At 62.9% G+C, this 24,773-nt stretch overlaps 2 protein-coding genes across 15 annotated transcripts in view; both read left to right on the top strand.

Moving 5' to 3' along the window:
* Window positions 1-17,764, top strand: part of SNAPC4 (small nuclear RNA activating complex polypeptide 4) — a 23,967-nt gene extending 6,203 nt beyond the window's left edge. For 2 of the 5 annotated variants that reach the window (XM_059891888.1, XM_059891890.1), the window contains exons 11-22: window positions 2,660-2,807; window positions 2,967-3,073; window positions 3,157-3,251; window positions 5,090-5,184; window positions 8,622-8,701; window positions 8,963-9,349; window positions 10,103-10,343; window positions 10,763-10,833; window positions 11,342-11,446; window positions 12,048-14,177; window positions 15,107-15,230; window positions 15,581-16,170. In XM_059891888.1, the coding sequence (XP_059747871.1) occupies window positions 2,660-2,807; window positions 2,967-3,073; window positions 3,157-3,251; window positions 5,090-5,184; window positions 8,622-8,701; window positions 8,963-9,349; window positions 10,103-10,343; window positions 10,763-10,833; window positions 11,342-11,446; window positions 12,048-14,177; window positions 15,107-15,223 (3,576 nt within the window). In that variant the 3' untranslated portion in view covers window positions 15,224-15,230; window positions 15,581-16,170. Of the gene's footprint in view, window positions 1-2,659; window positions 2,808-2,966; window positions 3,074-3,156; window positions 3,252-5,089; window positions 5,185-8,621; window positions 8,702-8,962; window positions 9,350-10,102; window positions 10,344-10,762; window positions 10,834-11,341; window positions 11,447-12,047; window positions 14,178-15,106; window positions 15,231-15,580; window positions 16,171-17,682 lie in introns of those variants that run through there. The other 3 variants (XM_024999636.2, XM_059891891.1, XM_059891889.1) reach the window with 3 other exon arrangements.
* CARD9 (caspase recruitment domain family member 9) lies at window positions 17,683-24,773 on the top strand. Of its 10 annotated transcripts, none has more exons than XM_024999236.2 (13): window positions 17,683-17,764; window positions 18,946-19,131; window positions 19,323-19,460; window positions 19,994-20,298; window positions 20,368-20,547; window positions 20,626-20,769; window positions 20,879-21,004; window positions 21,688-21,879; window positions 22,247-22,288; window positions 22,577-22,607; window positions 23,831-23,907; window positions 24,356-24,438; window positions 24,523-24,773. In XM_024999236.2, exons 1-13 carry the CDS (start codon window positions 17,758-17,760, stop codon window positions 24,620-24,622), a joined length of 1,611 nt encoding a protein of 536 aa, XP_024855004.1. In that variant the 5' UTR covers window positions 17,683-17,757; the 3' UTR covers window positions 24,623-24,773. The 10 variants fall into 10 exon arrangements, 5 of the variants coding, with proteins under 5 accessions (XP_024855004.1, XP_024855000.1, XP_024855005.1 ...); NM_001077111.1 differs by having other exon boundaries at window positions 17,708-17,764; window positions 22,562-22,607; XM_024999232.2 differs by having other exon boundaries at window positions 22,247-22,607.

The raw sequence follows: 24,773 nt of genomic DNA, 5'->3' as shown, positions 1-24,773 counted from the left end.
GGGAAGACTCTTTACCTGGTTCCTTTGGGTTTTGTTCTTTTTCATCTCCTAAGGCAGGGACTGAGTTCTCACTCACCTCTGTCTTTAATGAAGATGGTGTTTGAGGTCCAGTTTTCTGAGAACAGCGTGGTACAAAATGTCTCTTTTTTATTGGTTTTGGAGTGACTATGGTTTTCATTGCTGCTTTGGATCTTAAATTATGTAGAAGTATGTTGTATCATTTTTAAACAGTGAGGTTTCTTAGAAAGCCTTTTATTCTTCAGTTTGAATTTTATGGCAGTTTTAAAATTTATTCTCGTTTTATTTATTTTTTTGGCCACTTCACGTAGCATGCAGGATCTTAGCTCCCCAGCCAGGGGTCAGACCTGCGTCCTCTGCAGTGGAAGTGTGGAATCTTAACCACCAGACCCCCAAGGAAGTCCCTAAAATCTCCTCTTTTTAATTTCTCACTTTTGTGACCAAGTGCATGGTTACAGCAAACTCAGCTAAACTTAGCAAAGCCATTTAAAAACCAAAGTGCGTCCTTTGTCCTGAATCTAGGAGTCTGTGAAAGCCTGTTAAGTAGAGTTTGTTACATCTGTGAATTGTGCTCTGAAATAGTTGTGTTCATGCGACTAGGCTGGAACCTGGCCTAACAGTGCAGACAAGTCCTTCTGCCTTGTGTCTCTGTCTTGCGATTGCATTTAGATGCTGTGCAACTTAGTACGCACTCTTTTACTTACTTGGTAAATGATGCTCTAAAAAGTCATTTTATGCCCTGAGTCCTAATGACTGGACCACCAGAGAGTTCTTCCCTTGTCTCTACTTCCTCAGTCTGTCTCTTTTATTATTCATTTGATTCTGGCTGTGTTGGGTCTTCGTCACTGCGTGTGGGCTTTCTCGAGGTGCAGTGCGCGGGCTTCTCATTGCAGCGGCTTCTCTTGCAGAGACGGGCTCTAGGGCACACGGGCATCAGTGGTGTGGCACACGGGCTTCATTGCTCCAAGGCATGTGGGATCTCCCCGGATCAGGGACCGAACCCATGTCTCCTGCATTGACAGGCGGATTCTTTATCACGGAGCCACCAGGGAAGCCCAGTATTTTTAAGACTGTGTTTTTGTTTTGTCTTGGCTGCACTGTGAGGCTTGTGGGATCTTAGTTCCCTGGCTAGGGATCGAACCCACGCTCCCTCCAGTGGAAGCGCGGCGTCTTAACCACCGGACCACCAGGGGATGCCCAAGGCTGGTTTTTTTTTTTTTTTTAAAGCTGTTTTAGGTTCACAGCAAAGCCTGAGAGGAAGACACAGGGCTTACTCACACACCCTTTGCCTCCACATGGACACAGCCTCCCCTGTTATGAGCATCACTCACAAGATGGAGATTTTTTTTTTTCTTTTTTACCAGAGATAGATCTACGCTGACTCGTCGTGGTTCTCATCGATACGCATTTAAGGTTCCTGCATGTCTTTTCGTGGCTTGACGGTTCTCTTCTTGTTCACGCCAATTAACATTCCATTGTCTAGATGGGCGAGAGTTTTCCATTAACCTACCGAAGGGCATCCTGGGTGCGCTTACAAGACTTGTCAATTATGGGTAAAACTGCCAGTAACACCCACATGCAGGTTTCTGGGTGGAGGGACGTTTTCCTCCCTTTGGATAAATACCTGGGAGCACAGCCGCTGGGCCACGCGGTGCGGACGCGCTCAGCTTATGAGAAAGCAGCTGGCTGTCTCCCACAGCGGCTGCGCCGCCCCGCGTCCCCCTCATCTGGTGCGTAAGGGTTCTGCATCTCGGCTGCTTTTGCAGTGTCTTGGGTTAACCTGCGTCTTCCTGGACGACTGTCCAGGGCACTTGTCCCCACGCACCTATCTGCCTTCCGTATGTCGCCCTTGGTGCGGCGTCTCCTGAGGTCTTGGCCTGACTTTTGGTCAGGCTGTTCACGTTCTGATGCTAAGTCATGCGTGTGCTCTGTGTGACTCAGGTAACCGTCCGTGTCACATGTGCCTTTTGCGGTTATCTGCTCCCAGTCTGGGACTTGTCTTCTGATTCTCTTGCCACTGTCTTTAACTTTGGTGAAGTCCAGCTTAGGAATTCTTCATTTTACAGATCCTGCTTTTGATGTCTCAAAAGACATCGCCAACCCCTGTGCTCTGTAACCAGAGAGCTTTCTCTGGGAGAGAAGACACGTCACGTCACCGCAGGGGGCTCGTGGAAAACCGCTTTTCCACAGATGAGTGAGGGGGAGGACATGCACAGAAATGTTTACAGTGGGCCCCGGGGGTCTGTGAGCTCAGCTGGAAGCTGGGGGGCCTTTACCTCGGAGCTCTCCCTGAGAGGGCGTCCCTGGACACAGGCGCCACCCCAGGGACTCTCCAGCACCACCCTGACACGTGCATCTCTCAGCCACCCCTGAGGGGGGGCTTCAGAGGGGGTGCCTAAGGGCCGCGGCCCGGCTTGTAGTGCAGGACGCTTCGCCGCAGTCCTGGCGAAGCAGAGGCCTCCCTTGGGAATTTGTGCTTGCGGTGATTTTGGTGTCACATCAGGGAGGCGACGTTTGTGGGCACACTTCGATGAGCTGATGTCAAGGGCCCTCTTCAGTGGCCCTGGGCCTTCTGTCGGGGTGCCCTCCGCCGGTCCCCCAGGGCGGCCTGGTCAGCCCCTGCCCCGCTCTGGCCCTGCAGACGCACCGCAGCGCCTTCCAGTGCTTGCAGAGGTACCAGCAGCACAACCCGGCCCTGAAGCGCAGGGAGTGGACGGAGGAGGAGGACCGCATGCTCACGCGGCTCGTGCAGGCCATGCGAGTCGGCAGCCACATCCCCTACCGGAGGAGTGAGTCCCACACCTGCCGGGCAGGGCCCTGGTCCACTTGGGGGGGCGGGGGCGGTGCTGTGACGTCCGGGCCACCTGCGGTCAGTTCTCTGTGGTCAGCGTGGCTCCTCTCTGGGGGACCCAGGAAGCACGGCGCCAACCAGCCCCCTCTGTCCGCAGTTGTCTACTACATGGAGGGGCGGGACTCCATGCAGCTCATCTACCGCTGGACCAAGAGCCTGGACCCCAGCCTGAGGAAGGGGCTCTGGGCCCCAGAGGAGGACGCGGTGTGTCTGGGGCCTGGGGCCTGGAGTTCGGGCTGGACTGGGCTGGGCAGGTTGTGACCGGCTCTGCTCCTGTCTCCCTGCAGAAGTTGCTTCAAGCAGTTGCCAAGTATGGGGAGCAGGATTGGTTTAAAATCCGGGAAGAGGTGCCAGGTAGGAGCGATGCCCAGTGCCGAGATCGGTGAGTGGGACAGCTCTGGGCAGAGGAAGGCTTGCTGGGGTTGCTTCCAGGTGGGCCACCAGGTGGGTAGGGAGACTGGCCCAGGGTGGCCTGCTGGTGTGGGAAGAGGGTGTGGCCTTGGGGGCAGGGAGGATGCAGATGGACCCGCTCAGGAAGCAGGGTCGCTTCTTTTTGAAGCCAGACGTGTGCACGGGCTCCACTGGACATCCTTTGAGATCCCCTGGTGGCAGTTTCCCTGAGTTTTTTTTTAAGCAGTATTATTCATAATTCACGTAGAAACCATTCATTTAAAGTAGGTAGTTCTGTAGGTTTGGGTGTATTTCTTGAGCTGTGTAGCCATCATCACAATTCTAGAACATTTTGATCACCCCACAAAAGAAACACTATTCCCTACAGAAAAAAAAAAAAATTCAAGAATGGACCAAAGAGACTTCCCGGGTGGTCCGGTGGGTGAGACTGTGCTCCCAGTGCCGAGGGCCCGGGTCCCTTCCCTGGCCAGGGAGCTTGATCCTACGGACCACAACTGAGACCCAGCGCAGCCAAATAAAGAAATAAATATTAGGGGAAAACAAGGCACAATGGGCTTGAACGCACGTTTCTCCAAAAGACGCATAAATGGCCTTGAGCACGTGAAGAGCGCCGGCGTGGTCATTACGGAAATACAGGTCAGCGCCACCAGGTCAGCGCCACCGCAGGGTGCCGCTTCACGCACTTCAAGATGGCGCATGTTTTATAAAAATGGGAAATAAGTGTCGGAGGGGATGCAGAGAAATCAGAACCCTTGTACACTCTTGGTGGGATTGAAACAGGGCAGCCGCTGTGGAAAAGAGTTCAGGGATTCCTAAAAAGATAAACAGAGAATTACTGTATTATCTTGGAGAAGGAACTGGCAACCCACTCCAGTATTCTTGCCTGGAGAATCCCACGGACAGAGGAGCCTGACGGGCTGCAGTCCATGGGGTCACGCAGAGTCAGGCACGACTGAAGCAACTTAGCACAGCATGTTGTCTAGCAATTCCACCCTGTACCCAAAAAATGGAAATCAGGGACTCAGACATTGTCCACCCCTGTTCATAGCAGCGCTGGACACAGCAACCAAAAGGTGGAAACGAGCCACGTGTCCATCAGCAGATGAGCAGATAAACAGGCGCGATGCTGACGCTGCATGGACACTGAGCGGGGCTCTCGCGCGTGCCGCGCCGGGACTGAACCTCGGAGGCCGCGTGGCTGTGCGTGCTCGCTCTTCTCAGCGGTGCCTACGAGTGAAGTCACGGGGTCATGTGGGGATTCGGTTTAACCTTCCGAGGAGTGACCATTTTCCAGAGTGGCTGCACCACCTTCAGGGCATCCCCACCAGCAGAGTAGGAGGGTCTCCGCGTCCTCACCGGCTCACACTTCATTTTTGATTCAAGCCACCCTAGCGGTGTGAGGCGGGATCTCTGCAGTTCCGGTCTGCTTTTCCCAAAGGGTGTTGATGTCGAGCGCCTTTCTCGTGTGTTATTTGGCCATTTCTGTGTCTTCTCTGGAGAAATAGCTATTTCTGTCCTTTGCCCATTTTTAAACTTGAGTTATGAGGGTGCTTGGTATATTCCAGGAACAAGTCTCAGCAGACACATGATCTGCGGACCCCCTCTTCTAATCTCTGGGTTGTCTTTCACTTTCTTGAAAGTGACCTTTGAAACACAGAAGTTTGTAACTTCGTGCAAGTCCAGTGTGCCTGTGTTTTCCTTCTGGTGCCTGTGCTCTGGGTGTCGTGGCTTAGAAATGGCTGCAGGCGCCAGGACAGCGGCAGGAGCGCGTTAGCTTCTAAAGTCCCTTTGTTTTTATGTCGCCTTCAGATATCTCAGAAGGTTACATTTCAGCTTGAAAAAGGGACGATGGAATTCCAAAGAAGTGAAGAAGTTAATTGAATTGATAGAAAAATACGGCGTTGGTAAGCCCGGACTCCCGTGTTTGCGTACCGTTCACTCACGTGGTGGTGGTAACGTTTGCCCGTGTCATGAAGTGACCCTGCGTCTGGTGACCGCCCGTCCCGCACACAGTCACCATAACTTACTGACCGCGTTCCCCACGTGGTGTGTCACATGCCGGGGCTGATGTAATTCTGTAATCGGAGGTCTTGCCTCTTAGTGCCCGGCGCTTGCGCTGTCCCCTGCCCGCCCTGCCCCGTGGCAGCTGCCCGCCCTCCCCCGTGGCACCTGCCCACCCTGCTCCGTGGCAGCTGCCCACTGCTGCTCCATGTGCCCACTTTCTGCTTGTTTGGTGTGCTCTGTTTTTCGTATTCCACGTGCAACTGAGGTCATACTTTCTCTGTCTGACTTACTTCACTGGGCATCACACATTCTAGATCCATCCATGTTGTTGCAAATGGGAAGATTTTTTTTTCTTTCATGACTGAGGAATATTTCATTGTGTATATGCGGAATATATGTTACTTATTTTTCTTCGTCCATTCATCTACCAGTGGACACTTAAGTTGCTTCCATGTATTATTGTAAATAATACTGTTGTGGACGTTGGTATATTAACTCCTCTTCAAATGTTTTGGAAAAGTCACGCAGTCATCTGGTCCTGGACTGTTGTTTGTTTATAGAGTTTTATTATTATTATTATTGATTTAGTTTTCTTCCTGGTAATCAGTCTGTTCATAGATTTTATTTCTTCCTGACTCGGTCTTCAGCTCAGTTCAGTTCAGTCGCTCAGTCGTGTCCGACTCTTTGTGACCCCATGAATCGCAGCATGCCAGGCCTCCCCTGTCCATCACTAACTCCCGGACTTCACTTAGACTCACGTCCTTCGAGTCAGTGATGCCATCCAGCCATCTCATCCTCTTTCGTCCCCTTCTCCTCCTGTCCCCAATCCCTCCCAGCATCAGAGTCTTTTCCAATGAGTCAATTCTTCACATGAGGTGGCCAAAGTACTGGAGTTTCAGCTTTAGCATCATTCCTTCCAAAGAAATCCCAGGGCTGATCTCCTTCAGAATGGACTGGTTGGATCTCCTTGCAGTCCAAGGGACTCTCAAGAGTCTTCTCCAACACCACAGTTCAAAAGCATCAATTCTTCGGCACTCAGCCTTCTTCACAGTCCAACTCTCACATCCATACATGACCACAGGAAAAACCATAGCCTTGACTAGACGGACCTTTGTTGGCAAAGTAATGTCTCTGCTTTTTAATATGCTGTCTAGATTGGTCATAACTTTTCCTTCCAAGGAGTAAGCGTCTTTTAATTTCATGGCTGCAGTCACCATCGGCAGTGATTTTGGAGCCCCAAAAAATAAAGTCTGACACTGTTTCCACTGTTTCCCCATCTATTTCCCATGAAGTGATGGGACTGGATGCCATGATCTTCGTTTTCTGAATGTTGAGTTTTAAGCCAACTTTTTCACTCTCCTCTTTCACCTTCATCAAGAGGCTTTTTAGTTCCTCTTCACTTTCTGCCATAAGGGTGGTGTCATCTGCATATCTGAGGTTATTAATATTTCTCCCGACAATCTTGATTCCAGCTTGTGTTTCTACTCAGTCTTAGGTGAGTACTTTTCTAGGCGTTTATCCATTTCATCTGGATTGTCTAGTTTTTTTTGGAAATACAGTGTTTTGTAATGATCTTACCTTGCTATTTAGTCACTCAGTTGTGTCCAACTCTCTGCGACCCCATGGACTGTAGCCCACCAGGCTCCTCCGTCCATGGGATTCTCCAGGCAAGAATACTGGAGTGGGTTACCACTTCCTTCAGGGGATCTTCTTGACCCCTCGGATTGATCCCACCTCTCCTGTGTTGCAGGCAGGTTCTTTACCGCTGAGCCACCCAGGAAGCTCATGATGGTCTTACACGAGCCTTCACATTTCTGTGGTGGTAACTTCTTTCCATTTCTGACTTTAGTGATTTGGGCCTTCTCTTTTTCTTGATGAGTCTGGCTAAAGATTTATCAATTTCGTTTATCTTTTCAAAGAAGCAGCGCTTAGTTTCATTGAGTTTTTTTAATCTCTAAAGTCACTTTTTGTATCTGCTTTGGCCGTGCTGGGTCCCCGCTGCTGCGTGGGCTCCTGTAGCTGCAGCAAGCGGGGTCCCCGCTGCTGTGTGGGCTCTCCTCTAGCTGTGGCGAGTGGGATCCCCACTGCTGCGTGGGCTCTCCTTTAGCTGTGGCGAGCGGGATCCCTGCTGCTGCGTGGGCTCTCCTCTAGCTGTGGCGAGCGGGGATCCCCACTGCCACGTGGGCTCTTCTAGCTGTGGTGAGCGGGGCGTCCCAGGTCGCCGTGCGCAGGCCTATCGCTGGGGTGGCTTCTCTTGCTGTGGGGCACGGGCCTCAGTAGCTGCGGTGCGTGGCCTCAGAAGTTACAGCTCCCAGGCTCTGGAGCACAGGCTCCGCAGTTGTGGCACGCAGGCTCCGTGGCACATGGGGTCTTCCCAGACTGAGGATTGAATCCGTGTTCCCTGCATTGGAAGGCGGATTCTTAACCTCTGGACCACCTGGGCAGCGCCTGTGTGTATCTCTTCATTCCATCTGGTCTAGCATGTTGTTTAAGGCAGTGTTTCCTTATTGATTTTTTGTCCAGATGGTCTGTCCATGGATGTAAGCGGGATGGTAACACCCCCTACTGCGCCATGTTACCGGCAACTTCATTTTGCCCAGTCCTCTTTGTTTATTCCTAAGCATTAGATCAGTTAGGTCTCCCAGTCTTGGCGAAGTGACCTTGTATAGGAGCTGTCCTCTGGGCCCAGCAGCACAGTCTTCTCTGGTCACCAGAGTGCTGTGCTCTGGGCGTGCCCCTGTGTGGGGTGTCTGGCAGGGTTGACTGCTGAGGTGCTGGCGGGCAGGGCTGGGCCTTGGTTTACTGGGCTGCAAGGCTGCGCCTGGCGCAGTGGCTCTGGGTCTGCTGCAGGGCAGGGCAGAGTTCCCCTGGGGTTGCCAGCACACCCGGGGTGCGGGTGGGTTGGTGTGGGACTCCTGCCAGCCGCTGGTGGACAGGGCCATGCTTCTGGAGCTAGGAGGCTAGACAGAGAGTTCCAGAAGGGCACCCACCCGCCCTGGTGTTACCACGGCAGACTCAGCCCGCCCCAGCTTGCCATCCCACCCGCACGGTGTGGAAGAAAAGGCCAGATAACCTGAAACATCTGCCTTAGAAGCCTGGGCACACAGCTATTCCAGGGCCAGTCCACGGAAACTGGGGTAGCTCTTGAGTTATGGTTGTGCGTTTGCTAGAACCTCCCCTCGGGGAGTCAGATGCCGGCTTGTCATCACCTGCGCAGGCTGGGGAGCCCGATGCAGCCTGCGGAGGAGCTGCCAGTACGCTGCAGAGTGGAGACTTCGGACCAGTGTTGTCGAAGCCCGCCTGTAAGAAGTAACATCGTGTTGTTTTGCTCTCGTAGGTCACTGGGCAAAAATAGCCTCTGAACTACCCCATCGGTCAGGCTCCCAGTGCCTGAGCAAATGGAAGATCATGGTCAGGGTGAGGCTTTACTAAAAGTTGCCCCCGAACTCCCCGCAGACGGGTAGCGTCTCCCCAGGCAGGACGAGGGGACAGCAGCTGGTGGGGCAGGAAGGAGGGACATCTGGTCCGGCCTTGGTGTCTCTGCTTCCGGGCACCCGAGCACAGAGAGACCTGGCCTCTTGCGGGGCGGGGGGGTCCAGCCCCGCCCCTGGCTCCCTGCAGGCGCCCCTGCTGAAGGCCTGCCCCCAGCTCCCCCTCACTGAAGCCCTCCCTTCACAGCAGCGGCAGCGGGCCCGCCGCAGGGCGCGCTGGAGCCCCAGCAGTGGAAGCAGCAGCAACAGCAGCTGGGAGGACTCAGAGCCTGAGGAGGCCCCGAAGGATGTCCCGGAGGAGGCCCCGGCGGGCGGCCCGGAGCCGCCGCCAGCTCAGTACGCCGTGCCGGACATGGACTTGTGGGTGCCCGCCCGGCAGAGCACAGAGGAGCTGCGGGGAGCAGTCGCCGGGGGCTGCCCACGCCCTCCCGAGGGCCCTGACACAGCCCAGGCCACAGCCCCGGCCCCCACAGGGCAGCTGGCTTCCAGGAGCCGGAGCGCCGACCCGAGGACCGTCGGGTGCCTGTGCCCAGCCACCGCTCACCGCTGGAGCTCCAAGGGGCTGCTGGGCAAGGTGGGTTCAGGGTGCAGCACGCCCCTGCCCGGGGGTCACCGGGGCTGCGCCCAGTGGCGGCAGCGGCCTGGGTGTGGGGCAGAGGCCTCCCCATTGCACGTCACGGCACCCGCTCCTGGCCCCTTCCCTGAGAGCTGCCCTGGACAGCTGCTGACTCCCTGGAGGCCGGCCCCCTCCGTCTCCCCAGCTTGCTCGCTTTCTCTCTTTTTTTTTTTTGCCCCATTCACAGCCTGTGGGATCCTGGTTCCCAGGAGTTGAGTCCGGGCTCGAGCTGTGAGAGCGCAGAGTCCTCACCCCAGGCCCTGCCAGGGAATCCTCCAACTCATTGGCCCTCAGCGCCCCAGGACAGAGCTGTTGGATGGCCTTAGGGACACACCGCCCTCCTCTGAGGCCACCTTACTGCAGGGGCCGTTTTCCTAGCAGCCTGGGTGCAGGGTGCTGTGTGTGCCCAATGGCAGCCAGCTTCGCGGGGGGTGGCTGTTCAGGGCACCCCTGGGGACGGGGCCGTGGGTGCTCGGGACAGGCCTAGCTGCTGGTGCCAGCCGCAGCGCCCCAGGCCGCCAGGACCATCCTGACCCCTGCCACCCGCCTGTCTCCCCTCCCTGCCCCTCCCTGCCCCTCCTGGCCTGGGTGTCCCCCCGCCCTCTGGCTCCTGGCGTAGAGTAGAGGAGTAGAGGACAGTGCGGGCAGGCACATGGCAGCCCCACAGCAGAGCCCAGCCCGCATGCCAGAGGCCTTTCTCTCCCCAAGCAGGAGAGGCTGAGGCAGCCTCACCCGCCTGGCTCAGCCCCAGGGCTTAGCCCTGGCGGCGGCAGCAGGGACGAGGCCAGGCCCCGCGTGCAGCCACAGTGGGCCAGGACCGCGCAGCGGCGCCAGGGACACGCCCTGCAGAGGAGGCTCCTGGAGCACAAGCTTCTGACGGCCGTGAGCCCATGGGTGGGAGAGGTCGACCTGCTGTGCGCTCGCCCGAGGCCCGCCATGCGGCCACGTCGAGGTACTGCCCGGGGTGCCGGGGGTAGAGGCAGGGGGCCGGGCACCTGCCCTGGGGCCACGAGGGGGAGGAGAGGAAGGGGGCGGGGGACCTACAGGCATACCTGCCTGCCTGGGAGGGAGGGGCAGGGCCCATGCACGCAGTGTCAACCTGCAGGGGTTGCTTCCGCCTCCTCCTCTGTCTCGCTCAGCACATGGCAGCTGGCTCTGGAAGGGGCCCGAGGCTCACCCTGGCATTCCCAGTGCGCAGGCGCCCACGGGCGGGGCATACGCTCCAGGGGGCGGGAGTCTCGGGCTCAGGAGCACCCGTCCCTGGCTGCCGCCAGCCTGTCCTCAGGGCCCTCAGCCCCTTTCTGGTTGAGTGCAGCGGCCGCTGGTGTGCTGTCTCCAGGCGGCTCTATTCACGTGTCCGTGTCCCTGCAGCTGATGGTATCAGGAGACAGCTCCAGGGCGCCCACCTGGCCAGCACCCCAGTGTTTGCCCTCCTCATTCAGGTGAGAAGCCCCCAAACACAGCTTTCTTCTCTTGTTCTTTACTTTTTGGTGGAGTTCTGAAGCCTGTGGTGGATTCACGTCTCCAGGTCCAGGCTTTTTAAGGCTGTGAATCCTTGAAAGTGGTCCTTCCGAGGCCCGTGACTCTCAGCAGTCGAGTCAACGAGGGAGGGGCAGCCTTGGGGTGTCCGTGCCACCATCCCTGTGTGGGAGGGCCTGGGACTGAGGGGACAAAGGTCCTGGACATCCCACAGGGCTGGGCCAGGGCAGGGGGTGGGCAGCAGGCAGCCTGGAGGACCCAAGTCCAGGCTGGGCGGGAGCCACACGGCCATGGCCTCCGGGACTGTGCAGCCGGGCCAGGCCCCCCAGGTGTCAGTCTGCTCTGCGAGAGCCGCTGTGATCAACACTGGCCTGAGTCCCTCCATGGACAGCCTCGTGGGGCGGGGAGCCTCAGGACGGCGGGAGGGGCCTCCTGTCACGCGGTGTCAGCCGTGTGCCCTGCACCCCTCAGCTGTTCCAGATCGACGTGACTGGCTGCATGGAGGTGGTTCGAGAGAGGAAGGCCTGGCCGCCCGCCCTGCTCCAGGCTGGTGCCGGGGACCCGCTGCCCCTGCAGGTGAGGACTGAGTGAGTGCCTGGGTCCCCAGGTGCCCGCCACCCTTCCCTCCCATGCAGTGGGGGAGTGAGGCATTCCCAGGTCCCCGGAGGCTGGGCCAACGCCCGAGAGCAGCCCATGCCCATTGCTGAGAGAGTCTGCCAGTCTCCAGGGTGGGCCTGGCAAGTCCAGGGGGTGCAGGGCTCCACGGGCACTCAGGCTCGCCTGGCTCCATGGCATGTCTCTCCCTGGTGCCATACTGCCCCTGGGTAGGGGGGTGGGGGGGGCCATTAGGTGCGTGCTGCCCTGGGCACTGCCATCCTTGGGCCAGGTCCCTGAGCTTGGTCACTGCTGGAGGAAACAACAGCAGAGCATTGCTGGCCGGAGGAGCAAGCGCGGTGCTGTGGTGCCCCGTCCAGGCCTGGGGCCCCCTGCCCTCCCGCCTAAGCAGCTGGACCCCCTGCCTCTCCTTGACCCCACCGACGCGCGTGCTCCCAAGGATGCCTTGGCGTGGCCTCGCGGGACGAGGGGCCGGGCAGCCCTGCGTGTGGGGGCTAGAGGCGGCCTCGGGCGGCGTGGGGGTTGCCCTGAGGCTCTGACACCGCTCTGCTTTCTCTTCCAGGAACCCTCGAGTGCCCACAGTGCCCCAGGTACCGCTCGCCTGCCCCTCCCTTTGGGTGGTGTATGTCTAGACCTGTTCCAGGCTTTACGTTCCAGCGCCTCGTGGCGGGGGTCTCTGAATCCCACCTTGGGGTGGCCTGGCTGGCATGAGCAGTCAGCCTTTCCCAGCCTGCCGGGAGCAGGGGCCCCCTCTGGGCCCAGGCGTCGGGCGCAGCCTCTCCTTGCCTGTCCCCACGCCGGCAGGATCGGGCAGCGGTCCCGGGTCCTGGGAGGTGACCGCGGAGGGCAGGGTAACGGTGCTGGCAGTCCTCATGTGAGGGTGTTGGAGGCGCAGGTCATCAGGGCCTTTCCGCCGGGCCCGCCCTGGATGGGGCAGAGCATGGGAGCGAGGGGCGGTCTGGGGTGTGCAGGCAGATCGACAGCCCTCAGCCCGGATGCAGCCCCAGCAGCCGCCCCCGCCCCGCAGGCCCTTCCCTGGGACACAGGGCCCGTCGCCAGACGCGCTTCAGCACGCCTTCCGTCCTCCCCAGGCTGCCTCACCCAGAGTGTGCCAGCCCAAGGGGCTGCAAAGCAGAGCACCTGCCCTGAGGGAGGCAGAGGGCCGCAGGCCTGCTGCACAGCATCCATGCCACGGGCAGCCGCCCCGGCTCCATGCAGACCCCGGCCCAAGCCCAAGACCGTGTCTGAGCTGCTTCGGGAGAAGCGGCTGCGGGAGGCCCGAGCCCGGAGGGCCGCGCAGGGCCCCGCCGTCCTCTCGGCCCGGGTGCTGGTCTCCACGCCCATGGTCCTCCAGCCGCTGGCCCCCCCAGGCGCCTCCGTCTCCAGAGTCGTGCTGTCTGGGCCTGGAGGCCCTCCAGTGACCAGTTCCAGTGTTTCGGGCTCCTGGGCACCAGTCAAGAATGAGAGAGCCCCGACTCTGCACGCCTTTGCCCTCAGCCCGGCCACCTCCAGGGCCCCTGGCCAGGTTCCTGCGAGCTGCCCGCTGAGTGCTCTTGGACAGTCTCAGGCCCCTGCCACGTCCCGGAAACAGGGCCTGCCTGAGGCGCCCCCGCTTCTGCCCGCAGCCCCTAGCCCCGTCCAGCTGCCTGTCCAGCCCCTCAGCCTGACGCCAGCCCTGGGCATGCCCGCGGCAGCCAGCACCCCTCTGCCCGTCACCTGGGTCCTCACGGCACAGGGGCTGCTCCCTGTACCCCTGCAGGCCATGGTGAGCCTGCCACCGCCGACAGGGGCTCCTGACCCCACGCAGCTATCAGTGATTCTGCCACCCTCGCCCACTGAGACTCGAGCCAGCCGGGGCCCCAGGCTCCCTGAGCAGAGCCGTCCTGGGCCACCGGCAGCCAGCACAGACTTGGAGCCAGAGCCTCCCTGCAGGACGGAGCCCTTGAGCAAGAGCCCCACAGAGGTGGCTGAGGCCTGTGGCCTCGCAGAACTCACCTCCCATGAGGAGGAGGCCCTGGTGTCTGGGGAGACGTCTGCACCCAGGACTCCCTCCCAGGACACACCCCTGGCCCACCACCCAGCAACTGGACCCCCCAGCTCCAGCCCGCAGCCCCTGCACGGGGCCCCAGGGGCTGCCTCAGGGCCCAGGGAGCCCCAACCTCTGGACCTGGAGGAGCCCCAACCTCTGGACCTGGAGGAGCCCCTGCTGCCCTGGCTCGGGCTGGAGAACGGACCCCTGGACTTGAGCCTCCTCTCCCAGGAGAGCGAGGTAGCCACGCAGGAGTGGCTGAGGGGGCAGCAAGGGGTGCCTGTGCCCGCCCTGGGGAGCCAGCTGGCCTACCAGCCGCCCACGCTGTGCAGCCTGCGGGCGCTGTCCGGCCTCCTGCTGCGCAAGAAGGACTTGGAGCATGGGGCCGCGGTCCTGGCACCGGGTGGGCCGGCCGGCGCCCTGCAGGCCTCGCTGGGGCGGGTGCGCGAGCGGCTTCACGACAGCCCGGCCTACCTGCTTCTGCGGGCACGCTTCCTGGCTGCCTTTACCCTGCCCGCGCTCCTGGCCACCCTATCCCCCCGTGGCGTCCCCACCACCCTATCAGCAAGCACTGGGCCTGACCCCGAGACGGACAGTGACGACTTTGACCCAGAGGAGCCGGAGCTCACCGACAGCGACGGGCAGCCCGGGGACCCTGCCCAGGTAGGCTGTAGTGGGCACAGAGCCCTCGCCCACCCAGAGCAGGAGAAAGTCACAGCGCGAGGTGGCGGCTGATCTCAGGAGGAAGAGGCCATGCCACGCCGCCCATCACTTGTGGACTCCGGGCAGCAGGAACCTCACCGCCAGCATGGTGGGGTGAGGGGCCCACCGCCCCGGCCTGTGCCAGCAGGCAGTGGCCTGTGCCCATTCCCCCTGCTGCACACGCACGCCCCACCTGTGTTTTGGGGAGGTCAGTCCACGTGCCCATTTCGGCATGCCCACGTCTGCAGCCTTCTCAGCTGCAGAAGCCGGGCTGCTTTTGTTTCCAGACTAGAACCCAGATACAGACACAGGAAAGGGTCCCCTGCTACTGTGCGCCCAGGGAGTCCCTGGTCCCCTCAGGACACGGAGGGTCCTCGGGTCCCTTGCAGGCATTGATCCTCCCAGAGAACCCCGAGGAGCAGCCCGTCCTCATCATGTGGGGGTGACCACAGCAGTGAGGCTCGCTGCTGGATTTGTGGCCCCCCATGCCCCCCGCAGCTCGGCCCAGCCCACTTCCCTTCCCAGGGGCACGGCCTTAGGAGTCCGCAGGGTCTTCCAGGCTGAAGCAAAGGGCAAGCTCTGCTGGCCCCTGGATACTGAGGGTAGGAGAGCCGCTGTCCCCAGCAGCATGGGCAGCTTCCCTCAGGCCCTGCCCCCTGGCTCAGCTGGGGGAACTGTGGTATAGCAGGCTGGCTCTCGGGGGGCTTCTCAGCAGGGATCGGAGTCCCCAAGTGAGGGAGGGGTCAGCAGAAAGTCAGCCCCACGTGGCCCCAGGAAGACAGCGCCTCCCGTCCAGCCCCAGTGAGGGGACACACTCGAGGAGCTGCCCGCTCCTCGCTGCCTGTCCCTCCGGGCTGGAGGGTCACTCTCGTCCTCTGCCTGGACTTCAGGGAGCCCCGGACCCCAGCCAGGGCTCTGCCCCCTCCTGCCCAGACAGCCCTGACAACCTGGACGTGCTGCAGACACGGCGCTCGAGGCACGTCCGCAAGCGGCGGCGGCTACAGTGACCGCGGGGTGAGTGCCCGGGTGTCCCCAGCTCCCCTTGGCTGCGGTGCTGTCGTGAGGGGTCGGGCGTGGCACATGGGCCTCCCCTCGCCCACTCCCCTCCCCGGCTCTGCACCCCCGCCTTTGCTGCTGCCCTGAGGCCGGCCCCCCTGTGCCCCGGGGTCTTGGCACGGCCAGCTGTCTGCCTGGCCCTGTCCTCTTCCCATCTGTGAGGCCTGTCCCTCCCTCCATCCGGCTCTGCTTGGTGATCCATTCCTCAGACGCCCTCCCCGACAGCAGCCCCATCCTGAGGCCCAGCCATCCTCGTGGTGCCTGTCCTTCCCTGACGTTCATTCGTGTGGGTCCATTATCTCCCCCAGGACTTGAGCCCTTCAGGCAGGTGTAGGGTACCCCGTGACCAAGTAGGCACAGCCTGGTGGGTCTTCAAGAACTGAGACTCGAGCCCAAGAGGATATTCGCAGAAGCAAGAACTGCAGCCTCTGAGCAGCGTGGACATGTGCGGGAGGTCCTTGGTCCTGGAGTGGACAGACAAGGGTGGCACACGGGGCCCTGGGTGGGTGGTGACTGCAGAGGGGCCGCCTGCACTGGGCCTGCTCAGGCTCCAGGGTGTGTCCTCCACGTGGCCCCTCCACAGACTGCAGGCGGGCAGCACTCCTCGCTCCTCCCCGCCCGGCCCCCCAGGGCAGCACTGTGCCTTGGCCTTGCCGGCCGTGGGGCCCAGCTGGGGTCGGAGCACCCTGTCACGAGGGTCCTCGTACGTTCTAGGACTGCTCAGAGCTGGCCAGCCGATGCAGCTGACAGGCAGGGGGGCCCGTGCTGGACTCAGGCGAGCCCACCCAGGAGGGGGGCTCCGCCAGCAGTGAGCGCGTCGTCCTGGCTCGGCTGGTCCCCAAGGGCACCCAGAATGTTGGAAGAAATAAAGAAATGTCCTGTTTGTAATTAAAAGCAATCCATGGACTCCTTATGGTCTCGTCCAGTTCTGCACATGCTGGCACTTAGCCAGCTGGGCTCCGAGGTCCACGGAACAGAACCCCTGCCCCCAGGGCCTCTGGGGCCTGGGATGGGGGAGCAACAGGTCTTCCTGCTCCTGGCTCCAGGCAGAGGGCAGCCCCTACCTACCCAGGGGCTCAGGGCTCTCCTGGTGCCACCGTGGGCAGGGCAAGCCCACTTCCTCCGCCATCCAGACCACACAGGCGGGTCCCAGAACCTGTGGCTGCCCGGCTGCCCACAGGCCCCCCCCCGGCAGCCTGCACGGTGGCCACGGGCCAGCACTCCTGTGATTTCGTGCAGGCATTTCTTTGGCAGGAGCTTTGCGCCCCTCTCTGCTTCTCCGTCTGAAGGAGCTCGGGTTTGGGGGTCTGGTTATACCCTCCAAGGCTCTGATTTCTCCCAGGGGCTCTGTTCTCACACACTGCTTCCTTTTGCGTTCACTTATCACGGGAGGTTCCCACGCAGAGGAACGGGGCCCCCGCCCCCCAGACAGCAGTCCCCGGGGTCACCTGACTCCCTTTCCTCCACGCCCAGACCCCACCGGTCGCGCAGCCACAGGCTGACTCGCCCGCCCAGGCGTGTGCATTGGTGCCTGGTCCTCAAGTCACCAATTCCACTTTTCCTTGTGACTTCCTCTGACCTGGGGGTTAAGACGTTTGTTATTTGATTCCCAGATACTTAACTTTCAAGCACACTGTGAGGAAGGTCCCTCCACAGCCCCGCTGCACAAAGTGAGAGCTGTGGCTCAGCGAGGGCCTGGGCCCGGCGTCCTGCCTGCCACCGGTGTGCAGGGCCAGGGCGCAGCTCACTCCTCTCCTGCACCGGGAGGACCCCCCACCCCACCCCTGGGCACAGCTCCCGCAAGGGGAGCCCACCAGGACTTCCAGGGATTAGCCTGCTGGGCCAGGAGGCAAAGGAAACCCCGGGGGCTGAGGCTCAGGACCCCCAGGAAGCGAGCACAGGAAGCCAGCAGCCGTGGTCAGGCTGCTGCCCACCAGCTGCGGCCCCTTCCCGGAGCTGGCGCTCAGCCCGGCAGCAGGCAGCTCTTGGTTCAGCCAGTAGGGCCGGCCCAGTGGGGCTGGGGGCCAGGCTCCGCGTCCCAGGGCCTGGCTGTCACCGTCCCCCATGTTGTGGAGAAGGGCTGCTCCTGGGAGTGGATGAGGCTGCCCAGGGGCTGGCAGGGATGCGAGGTGAGCGCGGCGGCTCCAGCCCTGTACCCGCCACAGATGCCAGGCTGCAGTCCTCACGGGAATACAGTGGGCTGGATGGTGGCTTGGCCTCGTCCAGCCCCGGGGAGAACCTTGGCTGGCCCTCCCGCCCGGTGCTCCCAGCAGCTTCCACTTCCCTATCCCCGCCTCCCGGGGCCGCCCTGCTCAGGGCGAATCAGGAGGCTGCGGGGGGAACGGTCCCCCCTGCCTCTGGGGTGAGCTGGGCCCGTCAGGAAGTGCACCCTGGGCTCTCCCCCCACCAGCTCTGCCCGCCTCCGTCCTGGCAGCCGGCACGGCACTGAATCCGACAGACAGGCGTGCAGGTGCCCCCCAGGCGGATGCAAGGTAGGCTGACCCAATGCCCTTCCCTCAGGTGGCGCCCCAAGCTCGGGCCTGGGGCAGGGGACGGGGTGTGGGGCAGACCCAGCGGGGCACCAGGGAGTCCTGGCTATGTGGCCTGTCCCTGCTCCACGGCCACCCTGTGCCGGCCTGTCGCTTCAGCAGAGGGAGCCGTGGGGGTCGGCAGGTGCAGGATGCATAGACGTCAGGGTTGGCAGGCAGGGGCCGGCCCGGGGGTGCTTTCATTCAGCGCCTCGTCTGCCCCGGGCAGGCGGTGCAGCCCGAACCTGCCACCACCCTCGTCCCTAGGAGTGTAGCCCGTTCCCTGCGAGCTGGAGGCTTGTCCTTCTCTTGCCGCCACGGATCGGAAGCTTAGTGGGAGGTGGCGGGGTCAGGGTCTCCATCCCCGCTGCCAGGAGGAGGCAACCCGCGGCTGCCCCCAGCTCAGCCTAGCCCTGGAGAGAGGGGCTTCTGGACATGGAGCAGGAGGGAGGTGCAGTGGGCCGTTCCGGCGTAGGGGGGGTCTCCTGGTGGAGAGCTGGCTGGGCAGCCCTCAAGAGCGAGGCCTCGTCCGGGAGGTGTAGAGGAGCCCTGACAGCTAGGGCCCAGGGCCCGGGAGCCCACCCCTCCCAGGACACCCGGGCCTGCACCCTCCAGTGGGCCGTCCACAGGCACCCTTCCTGGAGGGCACCGCGTCGCCAAGCCTGACCCGGGCGGGAACGGCCCAGTAGCTGCTGGGCAACTGTTGCATCACCGGAAGAAGGGAGGCTGGGAGGATTGGACGTGAGGGCTGCTGTCCCGCGGGCAAGGAGGAAGTCCCGAAGCACAGCCTGGGGCCCGGGTGCCCGGCACTGGCCCCCTCCCTCACGTGCCTTCCGCCAGCCCCCACAGCACTTGGGGTGTCCTGGGGGGTCGGGCAGGGCCAGAGGAGGGCCGCGGGGCTGGCGACTGTGTCCTCCTGGACACCACCCTGACCCTGGAGCATCTCCACGCCACCCCTGACGCTTACCAGGGTCCCTTGGAAGAGAAAGCCCAGGGCGCCTGGAGGGTCGGCAGCAGGGCCTGGGGAGGCGAGGGGAGATGCTGGGTGAGTCGACGGCAGCAGGGGGCTCCTCCCGCCACGGCCGAGACGGCTGGCCTGGGCCCCCGCGGGCCCGCGGCTCAGCAGCGGCCGCCCCCCACCCCAGCCATGTCCGACTATGAGAACGAGGACGCATGCTGGAGCGCCCTGGAGGGCTTCCGGGTGAAGCTCATCTCTGCCATCGACCCCGCCCGCGTGACGCCCTACCTGCGCCAGTGCAACGTGCTGAGCCCCGACGACGAGGAGCAGGTGCTCAGCGACCCCAGCCTGGTCACCCGCAAGCGGAAAGTGGGTCAGTGCCGCGGGCGGCCGCACTCTGCCCCCACCCTGGTCCCCCGACCCTCACCCTGCCTCCGCCCCGTCTGCCTGCCACTATGCCCGCTCCCCACACGGCAGACGCCCCTGGGAGCGCCCCAAGGTGGGGCCAGGCTGGCCCCCTCTGCAGCCTCGTGGGCCACCACATGCGTCCTCTCTGAGTCACAGGAGTGCTCCTGGACATCCTGCAGCGGACGGGCCACAAGGGCTACGTGGCCTTCCTCGAGAGCCTGGAGCTGTACTACCCGCAGCTCTACAGGAAAGTCACGGGCAAGGAGCCCACCCGCGTCTTCTCCGTGATCATCGGTGAGCGGTGGGTGCAGGCCTGGGGGCGCGAGGGGCAGGGGAACCTGGTCCCCTGTTGCGTAAACCGCCGGTGAAAGGAAAGGAGTGAGCCTCACGTGGGGGCTGCCAGCTTCTGGCCCTGTGTGGGCGTCCCTCCCATCCCGCCGGCCTGAGCTCGTGGAGGGGCAGAGGCTGCAGGAAAGGGAGCCCGAGCCCCAGGGTGGGGCCTGTGGGAGGGGGGAGGCATAGGCTGATGCTTGGCCCAGAGCCCCTTCTACCCAGAAGGCCCTCTGACCTCGCCGAAGCCCTGCCCGAGAAGCCAGCAGGGTCACATCCTCCCACCTCTCAACCAAGACAGAATTAGAGAGGGATGGACGCCCAGACCCCGGGCTGTCCTGCCCTGGTGGGGTCGGCGGGGTGGGTGGGAACAGGGCCCGGAGGTGAGTCCGCGCCTCAGTTTGTCCCCCAGGCGGGGAGCTGACCCCTTGGCCAAGCCGCCCCGGAGCCACTAGGTCCTCGAGTGCGGGCGCCATCTGATCCCGCCCGCTCTGCAGACGCCTCTGGCGAGTCAGGCCTGACGCAGCTGCTAATGAGCGAGGTGATGAAGCTGCAGAGGAAGGTGCAGGAGCTGACGGCGCTGCTGGGCTCCAGAGACGACCTCGCCGAGGAGCTGCGCGTGAAGGACAGCCTGCTGCGCAAGCTCCAGGAGCGTGTGCAGCGGCTCAAGGAGGCCTGCGAGGCGGGCAGCCGCGAGCTCCAGCGCTGCAAGGACGAGAACTACGACCTGGCCCTGCGCCTGGCCCGCCAGAGCGAGGAGCGCGACGCGGCCCTCACGGGGCACCGCGGGCTGCTGCTGGAGGTGCCTGGGGCGGGGGGCGGGGTGGGGCAGGGCCCCGGCCGACACTGACAGCACTCCCGCTCCCCGCAGATCGACCGGCTGAAGCACAGCCTCATGAGGGCGGAAGACGACTGCAGGGTTGAGCGCAAGCACACGCTGAAGCTCAGGCATGCCATGGAGCTGCGGCCCAGCCAGGAGCTGCTCTGGGAGCTGCAGCAGGAGAAGGCGCTGCTGCAGGCGCGCGTGCAGGGCCTGGAGGCCTCGGTGCAGGTGGGCCTCCGGGCCGGCGGCGGCGGGCTTGGGGGGAGCCGGGCCCGTCCCCCCACCACCCTCTCCCTTCACCCACAGGAGGGGAAGGCGGACCCGGGCCGCCCCCACGTCCAGGTGCCAGAGGAGGACTGGCAGCGGGTGCAGCGGGACCTGCAGCAGCAGGCCGCCACCATCTTCTCCCTGCGCAAGGACCTGCGCCAGGCCGAGGCCCTACGCACCCGGGTAGGCAGCGGGGCCTCGCGTGGGGGTGCTGTCGGGGGGCCAGCCGCGGCCAGGAGCTGCCCTCCAGCCCGGCCACTGGGGCTGGCTGTCTAGCTGGCGTCTTCCGCAGAGCGCGGAGGAGAAGGAGACGTTGGAGCTGCAGTGCCTGGCCCTGCGGAGGGACTCCAAGATGTACAAGGACCGCATCGAGGCCATCCTGCAGCAGATGGAGGAGGTCGCCATTGAAAGGGACCAGGTAGGGCCATGCCAGCCTTTCGGGGGAGGCGGTCGTCAAGGCAGCCTTTAATGAGCTCCGACAGAAGCGGTTCCTGCTCCTTCAAAGCCATGAGCGCTGACACAGGGGTGTGTGGCTTAGCTTCAGGGATCGTCGCTGGAGACAGAGGCTGGCTTTCTCCAAGTCTTCCTGCAGCCGCGGCCTCCCTGGCTGGTCACTTCGGGCCAGCTGCCTGGGCTGACCTCAGCGTCTCCATTGAGGAGGGCGGGCGTGAGAGCACATGGGGTGTTCGCTCTGAAGAACATCACACGGCCGTCAACGATTGTGTTCTCGGTGCCAAGTGCGCCCGTGAAACAGGAAACGCGGGAGCAGGGTGGCCGGGGGCACTTCGGGGGAGGCGGTCCTCACTTCCCGTAGTGAACCTGGGTCGTGTTTACAAACGCCCCAAACGTGAGCGCTGTCCTCAGGGAAGAGGGGAAGGGGCCGCCGCTGGCCCTGCCTGGCCCCTCCGCAGCCTCGTTGCTGGAAATTCTCCCGGGAGCGTTGCTAGAAATCAGACTGTGCTGAGAAGTGAGAGATCGGGAGGGGAAATGAAAGCCAGGGGGAGGTGTGCGTGTGTCCTGGGGCGTGGGGCCAGGCCACGCTCACAAGGAGGCTCAGCAAGGGTCCCACCCTGACGCTTGCCCTGCCCCCTCTGCCTGCAGGCCACCCTGATGCGGGAGGAGCTGCACGCGCAGCATGCACGCAGCCTGCAGGACAAGGACGCGCTGCGGAAACAGGTCCGCGAGCTGAGTGAGAAGGTGGACGAGCTCCAGCTGCAGCTGTTCCAGCGCGAGGGCCAGCTGCTGGCCGTGGAGGGCAAGCTCCGGCGGCGGCAGCTAGACGCGCTCATCCTGGTGGGCCTCCGCAGGGTCAGCCCTGCCACGGGGGTGCTGGAGGGGGGTGGGGGGTGCAGCCACGCAGGAGCAGGTGTGTCCTGGAGGCCACAGAGCCCCGGGGAGGAGCCGCCAGGGGTCCCTGGCCCTTCCTGAGCCCCTCCTCTCTCCGGAAGGTTGGCTCCTCGCCGAGCCCCCCTGGAGGGTTGCTGCAGGGCTGGCGCAGCTCAGGGCTGGGCACGATGAGCGGGCAGGGAGGTACATTCTGGCCAGGCCCAGCCGGGAGGAGCTTCCTTGGTGGGGGGCCTGGCCCGGGACCCCACCCCACGCCCAGGAGTGGCTCGGTTCCCTCACAGCCTGCTGACAGACCCCTATTCTGTGACCGCAGAGCTCTGATCTAGAGGACAGCTCACCCAGGAATTCCCAGGAGGTGAGCATGACTGCAGGTCAGGCCCGCGCGGGCTTCACCGGACGCTCTGGGCCACAGCCTACGCCAGACCACAGTCCCGTACGCGAAGCTCTGGGAGCTTGGCTGTGCACTGCCTGCCCTCTGCTCCGTGCCCACCTAGGCAGCATAGGTCCCTCCCTGAGAGGCTGGCACCGGGGGACGGTGGTGGGGACCGCAACCCGGGGTGGGCAGCATGGACCATCAGGCCCGCTCCCGGCAGGGCGGCGGTCTGATCGCCCCATGTCTCTTGGGAAGTTCTTGCTCCCTCAGGATCTGGAGGATACCCAGCTCTCAGACAAAGGTGAGGACACCCGCCACCTGTCCCGGAGGAATCTGACCAAGGCCTCCTCGTGGTGGCAAGTTGGCTCCTGTCTTGACCTTCAGCACACACGCTGCATGATGCTGGTGCCGGGGGATGCGTGCCCCAGCCCTGGACCCATGACCTTCATGCCTCATTTCAAAGATGGGCACATTGGGGCTCAGAAGGATGAGCAACCCCCAGAAAGCGGACAGGACCCCCCTTTGAGCCTGGGGCCCAGGCTCCGTCAGCTTCCGCTCGGCCCGGGGATGCTGAGAGGAGGGGCACCCGCCCTCTGGAGCAGAGAGCGGGGCAGTGGCCACTGCCCGGGTGCAGCCTCCCAAGAAGTGGGGACAGACAGGGAAGGGGGTACAGCTCCGGGTAACCGCAGTGGGGGCTTCAGGCGGCGGAGGTGGGATCACTCTGCCTGCCTAGACACAGGGTGTGGGGTGGCCCCGGGGGGATGATGAGGGGCTGGCTCCGAAGCTGGGTGTCAGATGGGAATTTGGGAGGGTGGGGGCGGGGTGGGGGGAGGGGCGCTACCACAGAGGTAGCGTGTGAAGCCAGACAGACTTCCTCAGCGTCAGACCCCAGCTGCTGGGGGGGCGCCGAAAGAGGAAGAGGCAGCAAATGGAGAAGTGAGGACTCGGTCCCTCTGCTGCCGCCCAAAGACGCAAACTTGAAGCCACCGAGCCCCCACGGGGGACGGGCAGGAAGGACCCACAGGCCATGAGTCGGCAGTGAAGGCCGCTGGCCAGCCTCGGAGCCCCAACCCTGGGCTGGCATGGCGCCTTGCAGGAGGTGGGGCAGGGTCCAGGGTAGAGGCCAAGGAGGAGGGAAAGGTGTGAGCTTCAGGGGAAGACCTGGGCCTGGGCCGCCCCCACCCCCATGTCCCTGAGACCTGGGATCCATACCCGCCCCCCACTGTGGACAGTTCTGGAGAGCCAGCCCATCAGAGCACTTTTTCTGAGGGTCCTGAGCCTTGGGCCCTTCCAGATATGGAGGGAGCCCTAGGACCCCAACCCCTGCTTCCAGGGCACCTGAGCCGTCTACTCGGGGGGTTAGAAGTGAACGTTGAGTCCCTGTGTCTACACAACGGGAATCCTGGCAGGTCCAAGTGAGGACCCAGGAGGTGGCACAGGGCTGGCCCAGGTTGAGGAGGTAAGAGGTACCAACCAGTGTGACCCTGGCAGCTGGGCAGGACCGACAGGCACTCTCCCTTCCAGGCAGCCTGGCCATCGGGGAGAGCCCGGAGCAGCCGTCTGTGGCTCTGCAGGAGGAACAGCTATCACTGACCCCAGAGGTAAGGCTGCCTGGGGTCCCTGGGAAGCCCCTGGGGAGGTTCTCAGCCTGGACACCGGAGAGTGACTCCTCCATCTGGACACCCGGGGGCTGATCCCAGACTCTGCCCACGGGCTCCTGGGGTGTGGGTGTTCGGAAAGTGAGGTGAAGCTGAGGCTCCTCCATTTGTGGACAAAGCTGGGCAGGGGGCAGGGAGCAGTCCAGTCTTCTGGACAGGGCTCAGCGTTAAGTGAGTGGAACTCGGCCTCCCTTTCCATTGCACTGAGCCCGACAACAAAAGGGGTCACGCCAGACACTGTAGTGGAAGGAACCCTGGCCTGGAGCCGTGGGCCCCCGGGCCCGTCGTGTCATCTGAAAAGAGGGACAGCGCACCCAGCCGACCTGGTCCCCAGTGCGCAGCCCCAGGGCCGGGAGTGGGGCCCACAGGCCGAGCCTCGCCCCTCCTCCAGGACGCAGGACTGAACGGCCGGGAGCCCCCAGAGAAGGAGAAGGGCCGGCGGCGCCTCAAGGAGAGCTTCGAGAACTACCGCAGGTGGGCCCGCGTGGGCGGTGGGTGGGGCTGCGGGCGGGGGCCTCATGCGAGCCCGCGCCCGCCTGCGCTGTCCGTCTCCCGCAGGAAGCGGGCCCTCCGGAAGATGCAGCTCGGCGCGCGGCAGGGGGAGGCGGACGGAGAGAACACCACGGGCAGCGACAACACCGACACCGAGGGCGCCTAGCCGGCCCCCCGTCCAGCCCTCCCCGTCGCGGGAGGAGGCGCGGCCCCCCCAGGCCGCCTCTTCGTCGGCGAGCATGGGCGGGTTCTGTGGGACGCGCACACGTGCCGCGACCTTAAAGTGCAACCTTGTCAATAAACTACCGCGGTCCGGA

The sequence above is a fragment of the Bos taurus genome, chromosome 11, assembly GCF_002263795.3.
Source record: "Bos taurus isolate L1 Dominette 01449 registration number 42190680 breed Hereford chromosome 11, ARS-UCD2.0, whole genome shotgun sequence".
In the NCBI taxonomy this organism is placed as follows: Eukaryota; Metazoa; Chordata; class Mammalia; order Artiodactyla; family Bovidae; genus Bos; species Bos taurus.
Note: the sequence above shows the minus strand (reverse complement) of the source record. Positions and strands in the feature narration are given on the sequence as shown.